Here is a 24,270-nt window from a genome sequence, read left to right as displayed (position 1 = left end):
ATTTAAACAGATCAAAATTTTAAAAAAATACATTGAATGTTAAGATGAATATCGTAAATCATAAAATTAAAAAAAGGCTTAGTTACATGCAATACTATTAACAAAAAACAAATGAAATTTTTAAAACATTGGTTGAGCTACATTTAAAACGCATTAACAAATATTTAAAAACAAACATCCGTTGTATCTCTATGGACATTACACAAAAAAAGAATGAATGCAGAAATTATAAATGAAACATATGTGCATGCATTTATACACACACATATACATACATATATATATATATATAGAGAGAGAGAGAGAGAATGAGTAAATTGAATAATATGTCTGCATTACAATTGAGATAATACTTTAAAAAAATAAGAAATAAAGTCTCAATTGGTGTTTTCATACCAAATCTTCGAAAACCATGTTATTCTGGAATCTTGGAATACGATATATTACGTATCAGAGATAATTATTTGGCAAAACTTAAATGGAATTTTTATCGTTGAAAATTTTAAACATAGTTTTGAAACTGAAATATTTAATTTAGTTAGGATATTGAAACTTTTTTTTACTCGAGAAATCTCTGTGTGTTTTTGTTTTTTTAAATTATTGTACTTTTACCACAGTGTAACAATCTCCTATCATTGCAACTTGAGTTTACACTATATCATTAACAACTTTTGTTGTTTTTGTTGCGCATGTGCCAGTTTCTCGATCATTTCTCTCATGTGTGGTTCTCTGAGGTCGATTGTATCTAGAATTGCAATATATCACCTTCCTGAAAGCTTTGCGAAAGTTATCAGATAAGAAAGCATACAGGATAGGGTTTACACAAGAATTCATGTATGCCAGGATATGTGATGTAATCTGTATGACTATATTGGCTGGGTTCAGCTCAAAGGCGCTCACACTTTTTAGCACAAGTACAATCTGTATTGGACACCAGCAGAATGCAAATATCACCACCACAACTACGACCATTCTTGTAACTCTTTTCTTAGACTTAACGCTCTCAGCACTCATGTGGCCACCTGGTGCAACGCCAAACCACAATCTTTTAAGCATCAGCATGTACAGACAGAAAATCAATCCTAATGGAATAATGTAAGAAGACAAGAAGAAACAGATTTGGAATGCTGCATAGTTGTATCCCATTGTAGCGAGAAAAACACATACTGAATATTCGGTATAAGCGAACATGTAAAACATTTCTCCATGACTTTGCAATGCTGGGATACAACTTAAAAGAATAACAACCCACATGAGTCCTATGGCAATGTAGGCATTTTTTTCAGTCCGAATTGACATGGATGTGACGGGATGGACCACCGCCAAGAATCTGTCTAATGACATTAAAACGAGCGTATATATGCTGGCATAAGCACAAACTATTACCAGATACTGTACGATTCTACACCAGGCATCCCCGAAGGGCCAGTAAGGCAGAGCATAATCCCAAGCCGTAAAAGGCACACAGAATACAATAAAGAGGAGATCAGCCATAGCCAGATTAATAATCAAGAGATTGGTAGTAGACCGCATCTGTGGGTTACAAGTAACCACAATCACCACAAGGGCGTTGCCAAAGAGACCAACAACAACGATAACGCCAAAGAGAATAGGAACTACTATACTGAGTATATGTTCCATTGCGAAAGCGTCACTGTAATCGTGACGGCCATAATCATAATCAGACATGTTGCCGCAATCAGTACCATTGCTCAACAAAGAACTGTTGCAAAGAATACCTGCCTGAGATTTCAGGCTGAGATTAGAATTCAAGATGTCAGATATGTCTTCAAATTCTACCATAGGGGGTGTTTCCTGTATTTCAGCATCAATATCGAGGTATTCGTTACCATTCATTTTGAATTTTTGGGCAAGAAATTATTTAAATTATACAAATAAACTGCTTATCATTTATTTTCCTACTTATTTCAGAAAAAAATAAAATGTTAAAAATAATTATAACAATATAATATAGGTTAAAAATCGAAACAGTAAATAATTGTATATATTTTTGTTTAAAATTTCAACAAGTAATTGGATATTGTTGCATATTCCTTCTTCAGTAGATATTTTCTGGACACTGAATAATCATTAAAAGAGATCTGATGAAGCATCTGTAAGGAAAATTCTTTAGATGATAGGTCGCCAATAAGTTCCTTCTTTATAGTCTGAAAAAAATACAAAGTAAACTTTTAGAGAGAAAAAGCATGATACATATGAAAAGAAATATCTGTTCTATTATAAACGATATGATATTTTTTAAGGAGAAAAGAATGAAAGAATAACAAAGAAATAAATAACAAGAAACTGTCTTTCTTCAAACATATAAAACATTTCAATTAGATAGTAAAAATAATTAACTAAATGTACATTAAATAATTTTTCTTATTCATTAATAGAAAAAATAAAAAATAATAATTTTACTTGGATACAAATTTATTTTTCATATAATCAACAAAAACTAAATAAACACACACATCCACTTTTATACATGTTTGAATTGTATGTATTTTTTTTGAATCATATATAAAATCACATACGAGATTTTCGTTTGGCTTCAAATGGAGCATGGGTGAAATGCATAACATTTCAATTAATTATTTTTGTTGGTTCTTGCCAAAAAGTCAGCCAAATATCGGGGGCACTTTGAGTAACTTGAACAATTATTTATAAAGGAAAATATTATTTATAAAGATTTAAAATTTTTAGGAGTTACGCATGAAAAAAAATTAAATAACTTTTCATAATTTTTTTTTAACTAAACAACTTTTACTGTTTTTGACTAAAAGGCAGATATTATTTTAAATTAATTATTTTAAGCTTTTTTATAAATTTAAAACTCATGATTTTTTTCTTATCAAAACTAAAAATATTAAAATAAGCATTTTCATTTAATTCATTAATTTTCTAATTTAGTCCTTACTAAGGCAGGAAATAATTCCTTGAAATACATTATAAGTTCGTCTATTAAAATTAAGTTGACAAGGTATTATATATTTTTGGTTGTTATTTTAAGAATTAATCGCTTGAGAGCTAGCTGATAATGAGTTTGAAGAAGTGAAAAACGAAAGTCGATTACGGTCATATGCAGATATCTCTTCGATGGAGAGATATTTAAATTTAAAAAAGGGATAATCGAAATAAAATTTTTAATTATTTCAAAGAAATAAATACTTTTGATCAATTTTTGAATACATTTTATTTATTGTATTTTAACAAACAAAAAAAAATGTGTAGTTAAACTTCACTATATATCTTAATTAATATTAAAAATAGATTAACATTATTTTATTTTAATTTTCGCTTTTGTAAAATAATAAGATTTTAGCAAATAATTATTAACATTAAGAATTAGTATTATAGTTAGCTAAATGCATTCTTTAAGATAGTCAAAAGTACTTTCATGGAAAAAAAAATGATAGGCATCAAAACTCCAATCGATAAGACAAATTTTCGTTCAAAGTTTTGAACAAGTTACGTTAAAAATAAAAGGAACCCTTTTTATAAACTTTAACCGTCGGCAAACAACTTTTTCTAAGTAATAAAAAAAGTTCTTCCCTCTCCTATGATGTTTACATGGCAAGTCCCTCTGGCATTTAAGGTGTCAAAAAATGTTCCTTGACTTTCCCAGTTTCAAGTATTAATTTTAAAGTTTCTTATAATTCAAAATCTTAACCGAAATCTGCAACAATGTTATTGTCCAAATATGAGCATTTTTATAACTGTTTTTTGCCTATCAAGAATTATGATTTATTTTGAATGATGTGAGTAATGACTTTTTTTGACTGAGATAGTATTTATTATTTATAGATATTAAAACCTTTAGATTATTTTCTCGGAATCGTTACTTTTTTTCACTTAAAGAGAAAAAACTATATTATATACGAAAAGTTTTCAAAAGGGCTCAGAACTCAGAAAAAAAGTAGAGAAAAATATATATGTACCTTCTCTTAAGAAAACATAATTATCTCAATCACATTTATTTTTCTTAAAAAATAAATATTTATCTGCTAATTGTAATTTTTTCATAAGAATTTTAATGTACGAATTTAAAAACATTTTCGAATAATGTTAGTAGGAAAAAAAGTAAACTATTTGAAATTTCAGAAAAAATTAATCTATGAAAATATTTTACTTTTAATATATTTACATATTTTATATAAAATTCTATATTTTTTTCAGCAAATGTATTTTAACCTAATTGAATCCTTTTTTAAATGAAATTTTAGTTTTAGCTATTTAAATATTCTAATTATGATTCGTTGAACTTGAAGCAGCAATTGTATTTGCTATAAAACCAGAAATGTATCATTTTTGTTCAAAATAGAAAATATATATAAAAATTCGGAGGGCTTTTAATACATTCATTAATTATATATATATTGTGGAAGTTTATATAAAAAGATATATCTGATCATCATCAATTTGCAAGTTTCATTCTCTTTATAATGAAAGTTCAACAAAGAGTAATCAACACTAATAATAATTACAGCAAATCAAAAATCACCAATTTTACTGATGACATGGTGGCAAGATACCAATTTCGGGACCGACGAACACCATAATCGGAATATGATTCCATTGATAGACTACCAATTATGTGGATCCGGAGGATTTTAAATGAGTTTGCCCCAAATTTCGATTCATTGGTGTGGTATAATAGCTTATAAGGGAAATACAGACTCAGGTGACGACACCATCATTTAATCAAGGTCCAAAATTACGAATTCTGCCTCCAAATACCTCTTGTTTCTTTGAAAGGGAACAGAAATCTAACTAACCAAAAAATTCCATTTCTAATTTAGTTTTGAGATAACTAATTTGACTATGGAACAGCATAAGACTATTATTCTAAGTTTAATTTTATCTGAATGCAATTTTTTAAGTCCGGTTCATCAAACTAAATTATATTTAGTGTTTGAACTTCGACAATTTTATTACATTATAGACGGTAAACCAATCAGAACACCAAGTTGACTTTCCGTAAATTCTTTTCTTATTTCCTTATTTATCATAAGTATGATATCTCAATGATATGTCTCGACATTCCGCATATAGTATTATATTGTTTATGTTAATTCACATTGTTATATCAAGACTACACAGCAATATTGTGGAGCATTTTGTGCTAATAAGATCAGTAAAAGAATACAAATAAAGTTCTAATTAGTTTAGTTGAGTTGTCTTAAGATACTTTTATTTATTTATAAGCGTTATTAGAAATATTTAAAGTGAATGATTATTTATGATTTTAAAGTTAATTTAATTAATTAATTCTTATTTCCTTTAATCAGTCTTTGAATAGAAATGGCTACTAAAATATTTCAACAATATCAACAATTCCTAAATATCAATATTAAAAAAATAATAATAATTCTGAAAATTGAAGGCCGTTGTTATTTATTTCCCTTATCTCATTTGCCACGCCCATCACTTATCAAAATTTTAAAAAAGAGCTTATTCATCAGCTAAGAAATACTAGAAAACACCCCTTTCAATGAAAAGTGACTGTAAAAAAAACAAAAAAAGTTTAAACTGTTTGTGAACTGTCTAGACAGGAAAAAAACAATTATTACCTATCATGGTTAAGAACTTAAACTAATTACATGATGCAATTTCATTAAACAGAAGCCAAAAAGCCAAAATTGGATATTAAAATTATAGCACATCTGATGAGGTTTTAAGTTTAAACCAAATATTTTCATGCAAAAAAAATAATAAATCTATAAAAGAGTGTCTCATTATTATAAAGTGACTAAACAAAAGTTATTTATGAATATAATTTAAAAAATTGCAGAATGAAAATTTTTAGATAAGATTTGAAAATTTTCTATTATATACGAATATAATATATTTAACTATTTATTATGAATTATATACGAATGTAATACATTTTACTATTTATTATGATTCATAATTTATCTATTGAAACGAAAGTTACAATTCGTTTCTTCTGAATTTACATCAAATTTATACAGAGTCTGAAGAGCTATTATATATAAACGGCAGGGAAATTGGTTTAATATGAAATGAAACTACTTATAATTAAATCAAGGAATCGATAATCATGAAATGAAATCACACGGATTCTTCATGAATAAAATCTTTTGCAATAACCTATTTCACTATTTTTTGATGTTGCATCTATTATATCTTCACTTTTTCTATTAAAGAAGCTATTTGATTAGTATACCTTTCTCGTGCTAAGAATTTTAAAATATATGTTTCCATTACGAGCGCCATCTATTGGTGAGTCGATTAATTAGGTTTCAAATAACAATGTTTAAATTGGGTGAAAAAATATTTATTGTCGGAAAATTATTTTTATGATATACATACCGACGGAAAACATATATGAAGAAACAAAAATTATCTGATCACATTTGAAAAAGTTTACAACTTATCTTTATTAATAAGGCAAATCATAATTTCATATCATAAATGATCTATCTCTAATTTATCCTCATTGAAAATATTTGTCTCATTATTTTAGATTGAAGAAATATTCTGAAAATCATTCGAGATATTCAATTTATATTCGGGTCGTATGATATAACAAAGAGATTAAGAAATTACCTTTAATTATTTCAACATGTTGAAAGATAACTCAATTTCATGAAGATCAAAAACAGATAAATCCAATTAGTTAGTTTTTATTCAATTTTAAATGATATTTCAACTTATGCACTAAGAAAAAATGATAAAAGTGTATTATATATCCAGAAAACAGTAACTCCAACTAAAAAAAAATCATTGATAATCAAAGTAGAATCATTTCCGGCATTGTTTTTTCTGCTCGCTTCATTCTTAATATAGTTTCCAATTTTCTTAGTTTCAAAAAAAAAAAAAAATAGTAAATATTTAAGGGAGGTGATCTTGCAATTCTTGGTGGTAATTTTTTCGAAAGAAAATAATCTGAGAAAGAATTTTTATAATATTTTTTTAATAAAAGATGAACATTAAGAATGAAAAAAAAATGTCAAAACAAATGTATTAAAATAAAACCCATTAACATTTTAGGAAAATTCCTTTTAGTTTATCATGTAAAATATGTAAATAAATTTCAAAGTCAATTTAGAAAAAAAAAAATTATTCTCAACAAATCAACTATTTCACTCTTGAATTAATTTTATGTATTTTTTATTAGGACATCTCATAAAGATAATTAAATTTTTAAGAAGTTAGATATTATTTGTGTATAATTTTGATTCCATTCTAATTAATATTATAACTTTAGAGTGAAATCAATTGTTTATTCATTTACGAATTGAAGTTATAATACACACTTGTTAGTTAATTCGACAGATATTTTTTTTAAAAAATCTTCAATAAAACAGTATCTTTAAAATAACATTTTCATACAAAAACGATAAATTTTTTGTTTCATTAAAAAAATTCTTAGAATTTAAATAAAAACTATATATATTATTCTTTATTCTTTCCAGAGTCTCAGCTTTTAAAGAAAGTATTTATTTATTTTTAAAGATACAAACATGCAACATTTAAAGGATATGCTGTGTAATGCCAACATTACCAAACCCTCCAAACATATGCTCTACATCACGTTATATTCTCAATAGAAACAATTTTATTCTTCTATTGCTTGGATACGAGATATAAGAATGATATGCTTAAAATGTGGGAACATCAATTCAAACAAATCTTTCGAGCATAAACCATATCAAATTGAAACAATTTTGAAATGCTATCTGCATATTTCCGCCTATCTTTTGCGATTTAAAGTTTAAAAACATGAATAGAAAAACGATACTTTTGTAATTCTATTTACGGTGTTATATTTACGATATTTTTATTATCATTTTGATTCTCATCACGTTCATAAAAGAGAGCCTTTTTCTCAATGGAATTTAAAAACTCGATATAGAAACTAACATTATTTAAACTTTTATAACTTAGTTTATTAAATTATTATTTATTAAAATATTTCATACTTATTTCAAAAAAAAACTTTTTCCATAAAGAATTGAAATTAAACCATTGGAATTTAGTTAATAAATTCATGGCCAAAATTGTGATCTGCAGGATCTGAGATCTCTAATTTTGGTAAAAAAATATTTTAGAAGTAATTATAGAGAAAAAGATAAAAAATGATATGCAAATCGTTTGATATTCAGAGAATGAGTTTTTTTTTATAATTGGTTGATTATTCATAGGATCGTATTCTTTACCAGTAAGAATATAAAAAGTGTTTTGTAAGCATCAAATGTATTTTCAGTGTTATCAAATTTCTTTAGAATATCTGTAGAAATATCTTTTTTAAAGTAATGAGATGATAATTAAAAGAAGTATAATAAAAATAAATTCCAAAAGAACCTTACAAAGAAGGAAACATTATTAAATCTGTGACAATCACGGAAAAAAAGAATACTCATTCAAGTGTTATTTAGGATAGATTTTTTTATAGTTAAAAACTGTTTTCCAGAGAGGTGATTTATTTGATAAGATTTTTTTAAGGAATGCTAATTTCAAAAATAAAACAACTGTTCTTCGATCTTTAAAACTTACGAGAATATTCTTTTTTTTTTCTTCTTTTTTGCGTACTAGAGGCCAAAGAGAAAGTAGAGGAAATAATCTTTATATCTCTTCAATGTATGAATAAAAACTACACATGAAAGAGTATTGAAACTGAACGTGAATATTCTGAATATTTTTGACCATGCAGTGAGAAAGAGAAACATTCTCCATGTAATCATATAAAATAGTTGACCGTGCCTTCTCTCAGTTTTTTTTTTATTTCAGTACCATATAAAGTTATTATTAATAACGGTTGAACTGAAATTATTTTACCAATATATTTCAGCTATTGAATAAACATTTTCTGAAATTAGTCGTAATCATCTTTTCTTCTAATGGTTTATCAAAGATATTTATATCTTAAATTGCACAACATGCATAACAATATTTTAGAATATTGTTCGACATTCGACATTTTCGGTAATATTATGTATGCATCGTATAGTATCTGTATATTGCTTAGGTGTCTTTGAGATTTTCAAGGTTTAATACCACATCTTAAAAGTATTTGAAAAGTGAAAATAATGTTGTACCATTGGATTTTATTATGGCTCTTAGATTGCAGCGCAGGAAAAATTTGTTCTTTGTTTAAGCAATGAAATATTTCACTCAATTAAACTAATTTAATATTTTTCTAATATTCAAGTGACAGTTTGTTGTTAAATAGATCCGACAGTTAAAAATATGTAGAAAAATTCAGTTTAGTGTTCATACAATGTACATGTTTAAAATAATTACCAAAATGCTTTGCTCATTTGCAATTACATGACACAGTAATGAAAGTAAGTATCGAGGATTTGCGGATTTTCATTTCCTTTTCATGCAATTAGTATATTCCTCTTTTACAGGTAGTTCTCAATTTACTTTAGTGATGTATTCAGGCCAGTTTCACCTACTAAATACAGTATTATATTTTTTATATGCTTTATATAATTTTACATAACTTTATGTTATAATAATATTAGAGTTTAAATAGATCAAGGGACATATGTTTTATTTTTAATTTCACATTCATATTCTTCAAACATATATATATATATATGTTATGCGAATATTTTTCCGTAATGTTATGTACTGTATAATATCTGTGTATTGCTAAGGTCTCTCTCTCTCTCTCTCTCTCTCTCTCTATATATATATATATATATATATATATATATATATATATATATATATATATATATATATATATATTCTTAGCATGTTTATTTGAAATACTTAAAACTTAAATACTTAAAAATTCAGAAATTAATGTGTGAACTTGAATTTATTGTTTTCAGGGTAAATGCGTACATTATTTTATTCATTGTTTGTCAGGTGTACGTACACACTAGAAGATTTTTTTTAAATTTTAACTTTAAAAATCCAGTTTTTTCACAGTAGGTTATTAATATATGTTTAAACTCATTTCAGTGAGGAAAAAACCATATTACACTAATTATTAATTGATTAAATAAGATTTAATGAGCTAATTTGCCTATTTTTTGAAACATGATATCTTAAATTCTAATTTGTACAGACACACAATTCTAGTTGTCTGGTGTCTGCCTCAAAAAAGTTATAAAAAATGTATAGCTTTTTTTAAACAATTTTTTCATCAACGATGAATAGAAAAAGCGAGATTTATTCAGTAATTTTAACTTTTAAACAGCTATTAAAAATTTATTTGTATAAATATAACTTTGATTGAAACACAAAACATCCGTTATATTATACAGATTATTTTGATATATAAATAACTGTATTTGGTAAATTTCTTGTTGAGTTATGATTGTTTGAATGAAGCAACATAGTGGAAAAATATCATTCTTCATAAAATGAGTTTTAAAAACACCGTAACTAGAGTTTTTAATGAAAGCACCTCAAGAAAAATAATTATACCTCGAGAAATATTTCGAATATCGACAACATCTTGGTATCGTTTGAAAGCTAAAGGATCAGAGAACATTATTAAGCAATAAAAAATATTCGTTAATTTGAACGATTTTCGGAGTTTCAAGTGTGTACATACACCTTAATAAAAAATGTAAAATATGTTCTAATTTTTTTTTGAATAAATAAATTATACATAGAAATAAGATTTATATGACCTTATAAATCTCAGAGAAATGGAAAACAAATAAACGAATGTTCCACATTAGGTTACTGAAAAATTCACGAGATAAAATATAAGAACTTATTATGTTTTCAAAATTACTAAACTATCAAAATTGAGAATTAGAATAATATATGAAGCTTTCGTTGATAAATGAGGTCAAACTGAAAATACATACTTTCGTGTTTCAATCTAAATTGATTCTTCCCTGCGTTTCACTGCATGCTTTACCTGTAAATTTGTTCCATAGAGCTAACATGAATTTTATATGCAAATTTTGGGCATTCCGAACCACTGCTATTGGCGAAGTTATTTCTAGATCTTTCCCAAAACCATACTATTTAATTTTCTCGTCATTTATTTTTATTTTGATGTCCAGCATCGTTTTGTGCAAGGACTGAAAGTCTTTTAAATGTGGAGATGCGCATACGAGAAAGTAGAGTGAGCTGTGAGGACTTTAGGATAAGGTGTATTTGCTATAAAATATATGGAGGATGGGTTATTTCCTTTAAAGATTTCAAATTGTGAATCAATTATTTTCATACATGATGAACTATTTTTAGGGAAAAAAATTAAAGGATATATTATCGCAATAGTTATATAATTTAATACAAGAGGGAACCATTTAATCAGTTTATCAAATGCAGTCAACGTCGAAGTTGTTTGTATCAGAGATATAGATATTTTATTTCAACAAATACCCAGTTTTGCTTATATTGAGTACTCTATACTATTTTAGATTTCCAATTCTGAAATTTTTACCATTTTTTTTATTAACGCGAAGAATATTTAGCTGAAATATGCTAAGCTACATTCTATTAAAAAGCCACTTTAATCAAAATCTGAGCTTATTAAAATTGATAGTGTGAATTACAGGAATGTAATAAGATCGTTCAGGCAATCAGTGACAGAAAAAAAAATTATAAAAACTTTTTTTCTGAAATAATCTAGCTTATTATTAGTACCAGTGAAAGCAGGCATGTATTTATTAATTAATATATTTAAATTCCAATACAATGATTGGGCATTAAATATTAATTATTATTTATAGGACGTTATAATAGGCGAAATACATAATTAGATAAGGTTTGAAAATAAATGAAAAAAAATCAGGCAAATTCTTTTTGTTTAACGAAAATAAATGTAAAACAATATCAAGGTAAATCTTAATAATATCAATCATAGATCATCAATTTTGACACTAATTTAAATTGATGGAGTTATTTTATGTCACACACTTTTTTCACTGTCTATTTTCTTTCATAATTAAAACATGTAAGAGCGAAAAGAAACATATTTAGAACATTAATTTCTTTAATATTTAGGCAAGTATTTAATAAAAAGCAGGAACGGCTTCTAACTTAATTTTTTGGGGAAGATAATATATTTTTTATATCTGATTCTAAACAGTAGATTAAAAACTAGAGATTAAACAAAAGTAGAGATAATTAAATTAAAATCACTATTAAATGGACTTAAATGACTTGCCAGAATGATTAATGGCAGAGATTTTTAGCATTAAAAAAATCCTAATCTTCAAAGTTATGAAAACATCAAGGTGGGTAGTAAAAAAAAAAAAAAGATAAAAATTAAGGTAAAATGTAAAAAAGATGTCTGAAAGTTTTCATAGATTAATATATGTATAAAGTTTTTTATTATTAAATAGACTGTTACTTATATAAATAATAGAGTTTGTAAAAAATTTTCTTAGATAAAAATTGTTCTATTATCGAAAGGAAATATGCAACGAAATTTAGTATTTAATTTTTTGCACATCTAATGTAAAACATTAAATATTCATTTGGAAATAATTTATCGCGACATTATTGACAAAGCCAAATTAAAATAATCTTATGATTTAACATTTGCTTGCATGTTAATTTTTATTACTAAATATGATTATGCTATTCTACTTGCTACATAACTAAATATACATTGCAAATCAAACCCTGAGTCTGGCTTTTCGTATATCTATACTTATAATAAAGCTCAATGTGTGTGTGTGTGTGTGTGTGTGTGTGTGTGTGTTGGCGCTCTACAGGCCAGGTCATTTGACATACAGCTATCAAATTTGGTACATGTATACCTTAGAGGTCGGGAATGTGCACCTGGGGTCCCTTTTTTTGAAATTTTAATTAGAATTTTAATTATTAATTAAAAACTAACTTTCCCGCCAAAAAAATCTTCCATTTTCCGCACCGCCAACTTTTCCGCCAAAAAAATCTTTCATTTTTACCACCGCCAAACGAAAAAGTCTTCAGTTGTTTTTTTCTCCCAACAGTAATGAGGCTAGGGTTAATATTTTTCGGCGGATTATTTCAAACGATTCTGTTTATTTTCTTAATGTTTTATGCTTTTAAAATTAAACATTGTTAATTAATCCATGTTTCAGATTCATTCTGAAGTACTTTTGAATTAAAATAACACAGAATAAAGGAAATTAAAAATGTATAATCTGCATAGCGTTACCCCAACTGGCGTAGAAAAATTCAAGCAATTGCGTTAACGTAACTGGCGAAGAAAATTCACGCATGCGCATTATGTTCTGACTGTTGGCATGACAACCAACGAATGATTTAAATTATTTTTAGGTTAGTTGCATGCTTTTGTAAGTAAATTGTATTTATGTTAGTTATATATTTTTTATATATGCTTATAGTTTTAAGTACATCGTTTTTTGAAGTACTTTTTTTAAACCTGTGTTCGACCGATTATTTTAAACGATTCGTTTTATTTTTTTAGCGTTTGATTAAAATGAAACATTGTTAATTAATCGATCTGTTCATGATGAATTTCAGAAAATTTTGTTGACAAAGTCTTGAGATATTACATAAATTAAAAAAGATATTCTTTAGTGCCCATAAAGTTTAAACGCTCAGTGACTCTGTTATCAGTAATCATATTATAAAAAAATGCTTTGTTTCAGTAAAAAATATTATGATATTAATTGCAGATTAATTTGTTCCACTTTAATTTAAAGTATAAATTCTACGGGAGCTAACAGAAAATTAGAGAGATAATATTACGTTATGACTGAAGGCATTTATAATATTATGAGTGAATTATATGGCTATCAAAATTAGAAGTTTTTAAATATTTTGATGAAGAATCTATTAAAGTAGCGTAAAATATTTAATTATTAAAATTTAAACGAACATTAAGTTTGGTGAACCGGCTGGTCGCCAAAGGCGGCTAGTATTGTATAAAATTGCCTCCGATAAAGCAATAAAATTTCATGTATCTATAATTTTTTTTGTAGACAATCAGGCCGGAAATAAATGAGAAAAAATGAAAAATAAAAAAGAAAGCCTTAAAATTATATTAGATATTAACAATCAAAGAATTAATGAGAAGAATTTTGTTCGCAAAATTTGAACTTTAGAATTTATTTAAATTTTAATGCGACAAATATTCTTAAAAATAAATGATAAATTACATTAGGAATATTAAATGCCTAATGCCATATTAGATTTTATTATTGAACATAGTTGAAAAAAAAATCCACACTAAATGGGTCAACTATGACATTTCATCAAACAGGTATCAATTCTACTTAAATAATGAAATTTTTTAAAATTTTTGATTTATCTTTCTTAATGTGTTATGGAAATCGGAAAGAAATTTTATATAGAATGCATCTATTTTAATTCATTAAAATAAAATAAAATTAATCATACATTATTAAAAATATGAAAACAATTCTAAAATATTGTAGTTAAGAAGAATGTTTATTTGAATGGTTTTCCTTTTTTTTGGGGGGGGATATGCTAAATAATTAACAAAATTCCTTTATTAAAGAGATCTCACAAACAATGTTCAATTCAATTTATCAAAAGAAAGAAAATTTCTGATTTCTTTAGGATTTCTAACTTATTGCTTATATTATGAATTATAAAATTAGAAGTGATAAATAATTTCATTCTAAAACTTAAGTTGAACAAATGGATTTAATGTGATATTCAGCTGCTGCATAACTGATATACAATTAGCTCTCTAAGAGCTATCAGGTTATGTTTCTGTTATCTTTCACCCTATATTAGAACACATTTCATGAAATTCTGATTTTTTTTATCCATCGTTTACTCTGTCTGTAATGTACACATATAAAATATTTTAATTAAAATATTAAATAAGTTATTTCAATTGGATTGCACCCATAACAACATATTTTGTTCTCGCTTAAATGTAGTATGAGCATATGCCATTCTCCCTCCCTCGCCTGCAGATGGCAGTAGTGTTCCGCCTAGACGAAGAAGCAGGCAAGCTAGGCGTACGGAAGAGAGGAGACACTTAGAGAGGGAGAATGGGAGCGTCGAAGTTGAAGGATAACAACCCTTCTATGTTCGCTTAAATTGCAACCAATCCTATACTTTTGTTCTTTTGCGTAATGTTCGTGTAGTCCTGTGTTCGTCTATTAAAATATGGAAAAGGCAAACGTGTAGTCTTCTTTCGATTGGGAACACGACCCTACATATATGTAAGTAGTTATAGATTACTTTGCCAATAGAGATATTCAATAAACCTATATGCAGATGCTTAAAATGGCCTTTATTGTATCGTCATCATTCAGAAGGTAATCATTAACATTTTTCAGCAAACATTATCAACATCTATTTTCATTTAGTTGAATATATATAAAATTAATTATTTATCAAGATAATTCACAATGGAAATACTACAAAAGAAATTAACTTTAAAGTCTTGGATAAGAAATATTACGATTTCAAACTATGCTTGTTGCTAATACTCCAGGAATGAAAGAATGATTTCCCTCATTCCTTACTTACTTCATACTTAATTCAATAACTAAATTTTTAAATATAATTTCGTATATTTCAAAGAAATTGATAAATTAAGTAAAAATTTGGTTTTTCTAAATATATATAAAGGGTGTTCTGAAAAAACGTAGACAAAATGACATGGCAGATCAGTCATACAACATGGATCAAAAATCGCAAAAGAACATGGGGTCGCAAACGCCTGTAGAGGGCGCGAGAAGCACGAGAGGGCGTTGCGGTGCAAACACGAGCCGAGCAAAAGGAGATTGAATTCATTCGAGTCGTGGATGCGTTGGGCGTAACATGGCTAGTTACACGCACCGCGAATTGGCTGACATGTATTTAGTTTACGGCATGGTCAACTGCAATGGACGAGAAGCCTAGCGAATGTATCGTCAAAAATATCCTAGTAGAAAGATGCCTAGCCGCTCATTCTTTGCCACTATTCACCGAAGATTGTGTGAAACCGGCTCGTTAGACATGCACAAGCCAGATTCAAGTCGCCAACGAATATCTCGGACAGTTGATGCTGAGGAAAGAGTTGTCCAAGCATTTCAGCGCAATCCTTCAACAAGTATACGAGTTGTATCCCGAGAGACCCATATTCCCCAAACTATCGCCCGGCGCATTGTACACGACGAAGGACTTTACCCATATCGTTTACAACGCGTCCAGGCACTTCAACCGGGAGACTACAGCAGTCGTATGGATTTTGCGCGGTGGTATGTGCAAGAAAAGGCTCCCGACCGACAATTCTCTGCAAGCGTTCTGTTCATGGATGAGGCTGCATTGTCATTAGAGAGTGTGATGAATTGTCACAACTTGCATAGGTGGGCAGATGAAAACCCTGCATGCTACACGTCCGCACGCAGCACAACGAAGATTTTCCGTGAACGTGTGGGCTGGCATTGTAGGAGACTGTTTACTTGGTCCGTACATTCTACCAGACAGACTGAACGGTTCCACGTATCTAATATTCTTGCAAGAGGTTCTGCCAGACATGCTGAATAATGTTACAATGCCTATTCGCATTCAATTTCAACACGATGGCGCTCCCGCACATTTCAGTACACACGTCAGAGTACATCTTCAGGCTACTTTTCCTCGGGCTGGATTGGTCGTGGTGGACCAATTGCATGGCCACCACGATCACCAGACCAGTCTCCAGTGGATTTCTTCTTATGGGGCTTTTTAAAAGAACTTGTGTATGAAACACCTGTTGAAACGCCAGAAGATTTGGTAGGAAGAATCGTTGAGGCAGCGGGATGTGTTTGAGATACACCTGGTATCTTTGAAAAGGTGCGCAATTCCATGCAGCGTCGATGCCAGGCATGTCTCGATGCATCTGGTAAACACTTTGAGCACCTCCTGTAGGCGCAACGTTTGGCATGCATAAGTAGCATGTCAGTAGGTAATTATCAATAAAATGTTCTGTATTGATTTTGTTTCTTCTCTTTGTGTTATGTATTATTTTAGATGCCCTTTAGCGGCTCCGCATCGCAGTTGCGACCCCATGTTCCTATGCAATTTTTGATCCTTGTTGTATAATTGATCTGCCATGTCATTTTGTCCCCGTTTTTTCGGAACACCCTGTATTACAGCAAAAAACAAAATGTGACGTATTCTCTACAAAAGTCTGTATGATAAGACACGAAGTAATCCGACATAATTTAATATAAATTATTTTAATTAAATGATAAAATTGGAACCTTAATTATTTAGAAAGAATGATATTAACTTTTCACAATGTGAAGAAAATTATCAAAATTTGAACATTGCTTCTTGAAATTATATGATAATATTGATATATAAATATAAAAGCATTAGATTGAAATCATTTCACGCTGCACATGCGCGTAATGAATCTCGGTAATTTTTTCACAATTCTACATTTTTTACACTAAATGAATAACTATACATATCGAAAAATGCATAAATAATATTTATTAAAAGATTGGACTTTAACCAACAGAATGTGAACCGATCTCTTCTGCAGTTTTCTTTAAATCCAAGAAAATTAGAGTGAATAAAATTCATATGAAATGTTCTGTTCCAATTTTCAATATCTATGCAGTTTCAACATTATATATAGAGAGAAGAAAAGGAGGACTGCCAGAGGAGAAAAGGTGGAGAAAAGGAGGACTGCCAGAAGTCTATTTAATAACCCTGGATGATGAAAAGACACCTAGGGAGTTTGAGATTAGGGCAGCAGTTGTTATCAGGAGTTACTGAGACCTTGAGGGTACATTAGAATGAAATAGAGAGTTATAAATTGTATGGAAATAAGACTCTGTGGCAAGATCTTTCAAATAAACAGTGTACAGATAAAAATCATAACAAATTTGCCTGAAACGTCCACATTTAAGCATAAAGAGCTATTGATATGATAATTTCTAGGTTAGAAAAAAATTCTCATAAGAATTTCATTCAAATTTTGTATATTTTTGCTTGTTTCAATAAAATCTAAAAAAAAAAATGTATATATTTTTTACACTAAACGGGCATTCTTAAAAAATCATCTTAACAATATAGTATACCAATAATTTTTTAAAGACAAAAATTGTATTAAACGATTGCTATACATGCAGTTATATGTATACTTTTACAGTTTTTTTTTTTTTTTTTTTTTTTTTTTTTTGCAACAGCTGTCAGAAAAGACCCCTTACTCTTTGTGATCTCTATTAAAATTTTAGCCAAATTTGTAACGTAAGATTCATTAGCCTATTAGCACACAAATACTGCATAATACTGTATGACATTGATCAATATTCGCAATATTCTATAATATTGTGGAATAATGACTAATATCATATAACATCTCTCATTATTATCAACAGGCTGTGCTATCTAGATCTAATTAAATAGCAATCAATTTACATTCCTTAGAATACGTTTGCTTTATTAGAATGCAAACATTTTTATACTTCTCCTGACTTTCCAAACGGTATTTTTTTGTAATATAGTATATAACAATATTTTTTGTATTTTGTATTGTATTTTCTCAACTTAATTTCGTCATTTATGCGTCATCGTAAAGTAAGTATATTATGAATTGCCCTTTGAAACGTACTCCAGTAACGGCTTTTTTAAAGAACAAAACAGATTCTAAAGAATTTATTCATACTGTTACGAATCTGTAATGCTGCTTCCCAGCATAGTTGGTTCCACCATCGGAAAGAAGGTTTTACAGTCGTCGGTATTGGACGGAATCCAATGTCACGTCGGAGGGTCACGGAGCTTGGCGACTTTGGCGCCAAAATAGATTATACCCGAAACATCGAGAATTTTCTCGATTAGTCCAGTAGGAACGGAGATACGCCTCGAAAGTTCCTGATTGGTTGAGAGGCTTCTAGCCCCTCCTCCTAAGACCTATAAAAGGAGCTGCAGCTGCCGGGGAGTGGACGGTGAGTCGAGTCGTGGACCAGTGGAGAGAAAGAGTAGTTGGAAGGGACGGTGAAGAACTCGTCTTCCAGGGACTAGCGGAGCAGCGACGGAGTAGAGCTGCTGTGTTTACTGTTGTATGCTGCACGTCTCGGCTGAAGATAATCATCTTCTGTGCTGTATATAGTTGTCGTCTTTGTGCTGTCCTGTGTGTCTTCGTGTAAATAAACGTCGTTGTTTTATTTTCTACTGCCGCCTGGTGATTGAGCGTTCTTTACACCATATAACCCCCACTATCCAAACGAACCCAGGAAATTTCGTAAGAATACATTACAAAAATGGTATTCTAAAAGTAAAGCAAGATTTGAATTTACCACTATTTTTGCAGTAAAGTGCTGGCAACCCTATAGAAACCCTTTGGAAGCTGATCGTTTAGGGTTAATAAAAATGGAGCATTTCACGATAAAACAACATGTTTTCATTGTTTAATTTCAAAAATAATTAAAGTTTGGCGGCCACAGCTCAAAAATTTGAGAATCGGCCCACTATATATTGCTATTTCACACTATTTTATTTCTTTTTATGGGGTTATTTGTAGTCTTAGGTCTATGCCAACAAGCCCACAAGTACGCGAGCATTAAAGGAAGATATTTCACGTTGCATCAACGAAATTCAGTAAAATAATCATCGCCAAAAGAATGAGTATGTGCGTACAAAACTGTAGAGGACATTTGCCTTATGTGTTATTCCATATATAATCCTACCTTGTGTATTTTATGATTCAATAACATATAATAATTTAAAGAAAAAAAACCCGGTGTTTTTTATTTTATTTAAATCGTGTGTTAACACGTTGTGCTATCGTGTAACGGTCAGTTTTTACTAACCCTAAATTATCATTTGTCAAATGGTTTTCTAATAGGTTTGTCAACACTTTACTGCATGAATTGGGGCAAATTGAAATCTTGCGTTAATTTTGAGACACCCTTTAATATTGTGTAATAGAATTAAAATTCTGAAGGAGTATTTTATTAATTTTGTTTTCAAATGGATCCTAATCATATATCTTTTCATACAAGTAACTAATAAATTAAGTTATTTGTTCCAAATTAAGTAAAGAATTAGCAGAAAATTGCAGATGGATGATTTGTTTTCCTATTTATTTACTTTTGTTAGCAATGTATCATTTTTATATTCGAAATGTCCAAATTTTATCAAATATAGGCTGTTTTCTAATATAAAATATTATGTTATATAGAAAAAACGAGTCATAAATCATTTAGCGTCTTTTCTTTGCTTCTACAGTTGAATAACTGTTTTCAAAAACACGTATTACTCCAATGTAGAAAATAGTAAATGATTTATACCATAAAGATATGTGATGTAGTGCTTGAATAGAACTAACTATAAAATAAATAACATTTGAAAGCATTACGCCTGCCAGTCTCAAAAGATGAATTTTTTCTTTGAGCCTTTATGCCATAAATATTACAGATATTTGAGATAGAATTCAAAGATATTATGAACAAAATTCTTTACATTATCGTTCGTAAAATATAAACATTTAAAGAGTGAAAGAGAAAATAGATTCTGTGCTTCTAAAATGTATTTATTAAAAAAATCACTTTGATATATAATTAAATATTTAGATGGAGTACATATGGTGATTAAATATTTAGATGGAGCACATATGGAGATTATTACATATGGTGATATTATGATTTAGCACTATTAAAGCATGGTTAATTTTTTTGTTATTTTTATTTGCAAGAAAAAATATTTGAAATCCAAAGTGGGAAAATAAATTAATTTTGCTTATTTCCCTTTTTCGTCCAAAATTCGTTTATAGTTACTTGGAAACTGAAAATGCATGACTCATTCGAATGGTGGTATAATTAGAAAATACAACGTTTACAATGCACCATGAACACTTTGGTATATTCTGAATTTCTTCCAAAAAGTTACTGCAAAATTAAGAATGATTCATTCATTACTTTCTGTTTTTTAAAGTAATTTCTTGTGTGAAATTACTTAACAATGAGAAAGTAGACGAGCATCAATCTTCTGTGAGTTGTGCATATAGTTTCGACACAAACTCCATGGGTGAATTCCATTTCTTGATTTTTTTTCCTTTCCTTTTATCACTTCTATTTTTACTTATAATGTGAACAATCTTAAATAAAGAAAATATTTCTTTGGATAATTATTTTTTATTTTCTGATGTTCTATTCTTCACAAACAACTGATAACAAAGAACTTTCTTATATGTACATACCTTGTATTATACAAGGTTAATGCGTCTACAAAAGAGAAAATACAAGTGAGAACATAACATCAAAGAAAGAATGATATCCGAAAGTAAACCGAATAAAAAAGAAAAGTGCCCAAAACCTACAGTGATGATTTCTTTTGTGGATCACATTGATTTCATCCTCCGACGAGCAATCAACGCGTCGATCGCCTGTTTAACTCTCTGTTTTATATTTTATTTCTAACTAGCCGCCTTTGGCGACCAGCCGGTTCGCCAATCTTAATGCTCGTTAAAATTTTAATAATTAACTATTTTATGTAATTCCTACTTTAATAGCTTCTTCATTAAAATATTTTAAAACTTCAAATTTCAATTCACTCAGAATATTATAAAGGCCCTCAGTCATAACGTAATCTGTATCTCACCAATTTTCTGTTAGCTCCCGTAGAATTTATGCTTTAAATTAAAGTGGAAATGATTAATCTGCAATTAATATAATAATATTTTTTACTGAAACAAAGGATTTTTTTGTAATATGATTACTAAAAACAGAGTCACTGAGCATTTAAACCTTATGGGCACTAAAGAATATCTTTCTTAATTTATGTAATATCTCAACAATTTCTCAACAAAATTTTTTCAGATTCTTCAGATTCATCTTGAGCAGGTATATTAATTAACAATGTTTAATTTTAAATGCATCAAACACTAAGAAAATAAACAGAATCGTTTAAAATAATCGGTCGAAAACAGGTTAAAAGAAATTACTTAAAAAACGATGAACGGAAACTAACATAAATAGAATTTAATTACGAAACCATACAACTAACCTAAAAATAATTTAAATTGAGTCCGCTTCCGTTGAAACGTAAACAATCAGAATACAATGCGCATGCGTGGATTTTCAACGCCGAGTTACGGTAACGCAAATGCGCGAATTTTTCTACGCCAGTTGGGGTAACGCTATGTAGATTAGAAATTTTTAATTTCCTTTAATCTGTTTTATTTTAATTCAAAAGTACTTCAGAATGAATCTGAAAGATCGATTAATTAATTTTAAATGCATCAAACATTAAGAAAATAAACAGAATCGTTTGAAATAATCGACCAAAAAATGTTAGACCTAGCCTCATTACTGTTAGAAAAAAAGATGAAGCCTTACTCATTTGGCGGTGGGGAAAATGAAAGGATTTTTTGGCTGGAAAGTTAGTTTTTAATTAATAATTAAAATTTCAAAAAAAAAGGGACCCGAGGTGCACATTCCCGACCTCCAAGGTATACACGTACCAAATTTGGTAGCTGTAGGTCAAATGTAAAGTATTTAAAAATTAATGAAATAATACTTGACGGTGTTCTGTTATTTCCCCACGTTGATAATGAAATTATAATATATTAATTTTCTTTTATAAATGCGTAATGTAAATCAAAACAAAATTTTTAAAAAAGTAACACACACCAAAAACAGCTCAACAGCTCTGCGGTGACTTGATGCTAAAATTTGGACTTCGGTACTAGAGAGGTCCAGTTCAAGACCCGATTTCACCAGAAGAAGCACCGTGTAAAAGATAGTGCACTTTAAATCTGTCTTGACCAAACGTCCTCCTACCTATGTGGTGCGGTAGTTTGGAGAGGGGGCGTGAGCTCAGGTGTTATATGACAGCAGTTCAAAGCTAAGAAATCAGTTTCAAAATAGCTCTAGTGTTACTTTAAACCAGAGCATACAGTTCAACATAGTCTTTTCTTTCTTGACGTATTTTTAATACTTACAAATTTTTATTTCCGAATTTAGGTATATTTTATCTTGAAATAAGAATTAATTAAATAAATTCAATAAGTTTCATATTTATCAGCTTTTTCAAATGCCTTCTATTTCATGTCAATTATTTCTAATTGATATATATTATTATATTACAAATGTTAGTGTTAATAAAATATATATCATTATATTACAAATATATATTTGTGTATAGTTTAATTCCATTTATTTTATTAAATTGTTATTATTCTCTCTCTCTCTCTCTCTCTCTCTATATATATATATATATATATATATATATATAAAAGCATACATTGCTTTATAATAATGCAAGGAAATATAAGAATTTAGAATAATAATACAAGGTTAAAGTTTTCGACCCGAGGAATTGATGCAATTTAATTTTAATTAATTTAGCAATTTAAATCTCGCTGTTTTCTCAAACTATACTTGTGGAAATTAACATTGCCGTGACTCAGAGTCAAACTACGCCCAGATATAACACAGTTTAAGTTTTGTTAATTTACCACTCTAAATCACGAGTTTTCTCAAAGCATATTTGTGGAAATTAACAGATCCATGACTCAAGAAACAGTTCACATGAGCGTAGATATAATTTAAATTGTAGATATTAAATGTAATAATGTTTGTCAAAGAGGAAATCCATCATGAAAATTTCTGGTGAAATTATGTGTATCTGTATTTGTATATAAGCAATGTATGCTTAATTGGAAAAATCTATTTATTTAAAAATAATTTCTAATGACAATTTAAGAAGACATAGTATTAAGTACATACTAAGAAGAAGGAAAATGTATGAATAGATTAAACAAAATTAAGGGGATAGAACCAGTTCTATATTTTACATATTTGAGTTGTGTTTTTTAGTTTCTTGCGACATACTTTAACTTTACTTGCTTCATGATTTACAGATGGAATATTGAAATCGAATTTTCACTAACTTCTTGATTTGAAAGATTTTTTGTGATATTTTATAATTTGAAAAGAATCTGTACGTTTATGTTTGCTGTACAGAATACTAATTTAAAAAGTCTTGCACCCAGGGTAATATTTTGAAATTTTCAGATTTTAATTATAGGTAAATCAAATAATTCTATAAAATTTAGATTCCGTATCAGTATATTTCATAGTAAAATTGAAAAATTGATTTTGGTATCTCATATTATTTATAATAATAAATTATGAAATAAATGACAGAATAATATATAACAAAGAATAAAAATTAAGAGTTTGAAAGCTTTATTTTTATTAATGCACAAAGAAAAGAAAATAATTTAATTTACAAAATTAAGGATATTAAAAACTATTATAAATCTATTAAAGAATCACTTATAGAAATAGTATGAAAAATTTGGAATAATAAATTAAAATAAAAGTTTAAGAATTATCTTTTTCATGATATAATAAATTAACTGTTTTAAGTAAAATTTCGTTTTTATGATTTTATTTTGAT

At 28.3% G+C, this 24,270-nt stretch overlaps 1 protein-coding gene across 1 annotated transcript in view; it reads right to left on the bottom strand.

The window, feature by feature from the left end:
* Positions 1-311: 311 nt before the first annotated feature.
* The window catches only part of LOC129965897 (allatostatin-A receptor-like), a 274,603-nt gene continuing 250,644 nt past the window's right edge, over positions 312-24,270 (bottom strand). Inside the window, exon 5 of the mRNA XM_056080165.1 lies at positions 312-2,168. Coding sequence (XP_055936140.1) covers positions 649-1,857 — 1,209 coding nt within the window. The 5' untranslated portion in view covers positions 1,858-2,168 and the 3' untranslated portion in view covers positions 312-648. The remainder of the gene's footprint in view (positions 2,169-24,270) is intronic.

This window comes from Argiope bruennichi, chromosome 4 (assembly GCF_947563725.1).
Source record: "Argiope bruennichi chromosome 4, qqArgBrue1.1, whole genome shotgun sequence".
NCBI classification, from domain to species: domain Eukaryota; kingdom Metazoa; phylum Arthropoda; class Arachnida; order Araneae; family Araneidae; genus Argiope; species Argiope bruennichi.
Note: the sequence above shows the minus strand (reverse complement) of the source record. Positions and strands in the feature narration are given on the sequence as shown.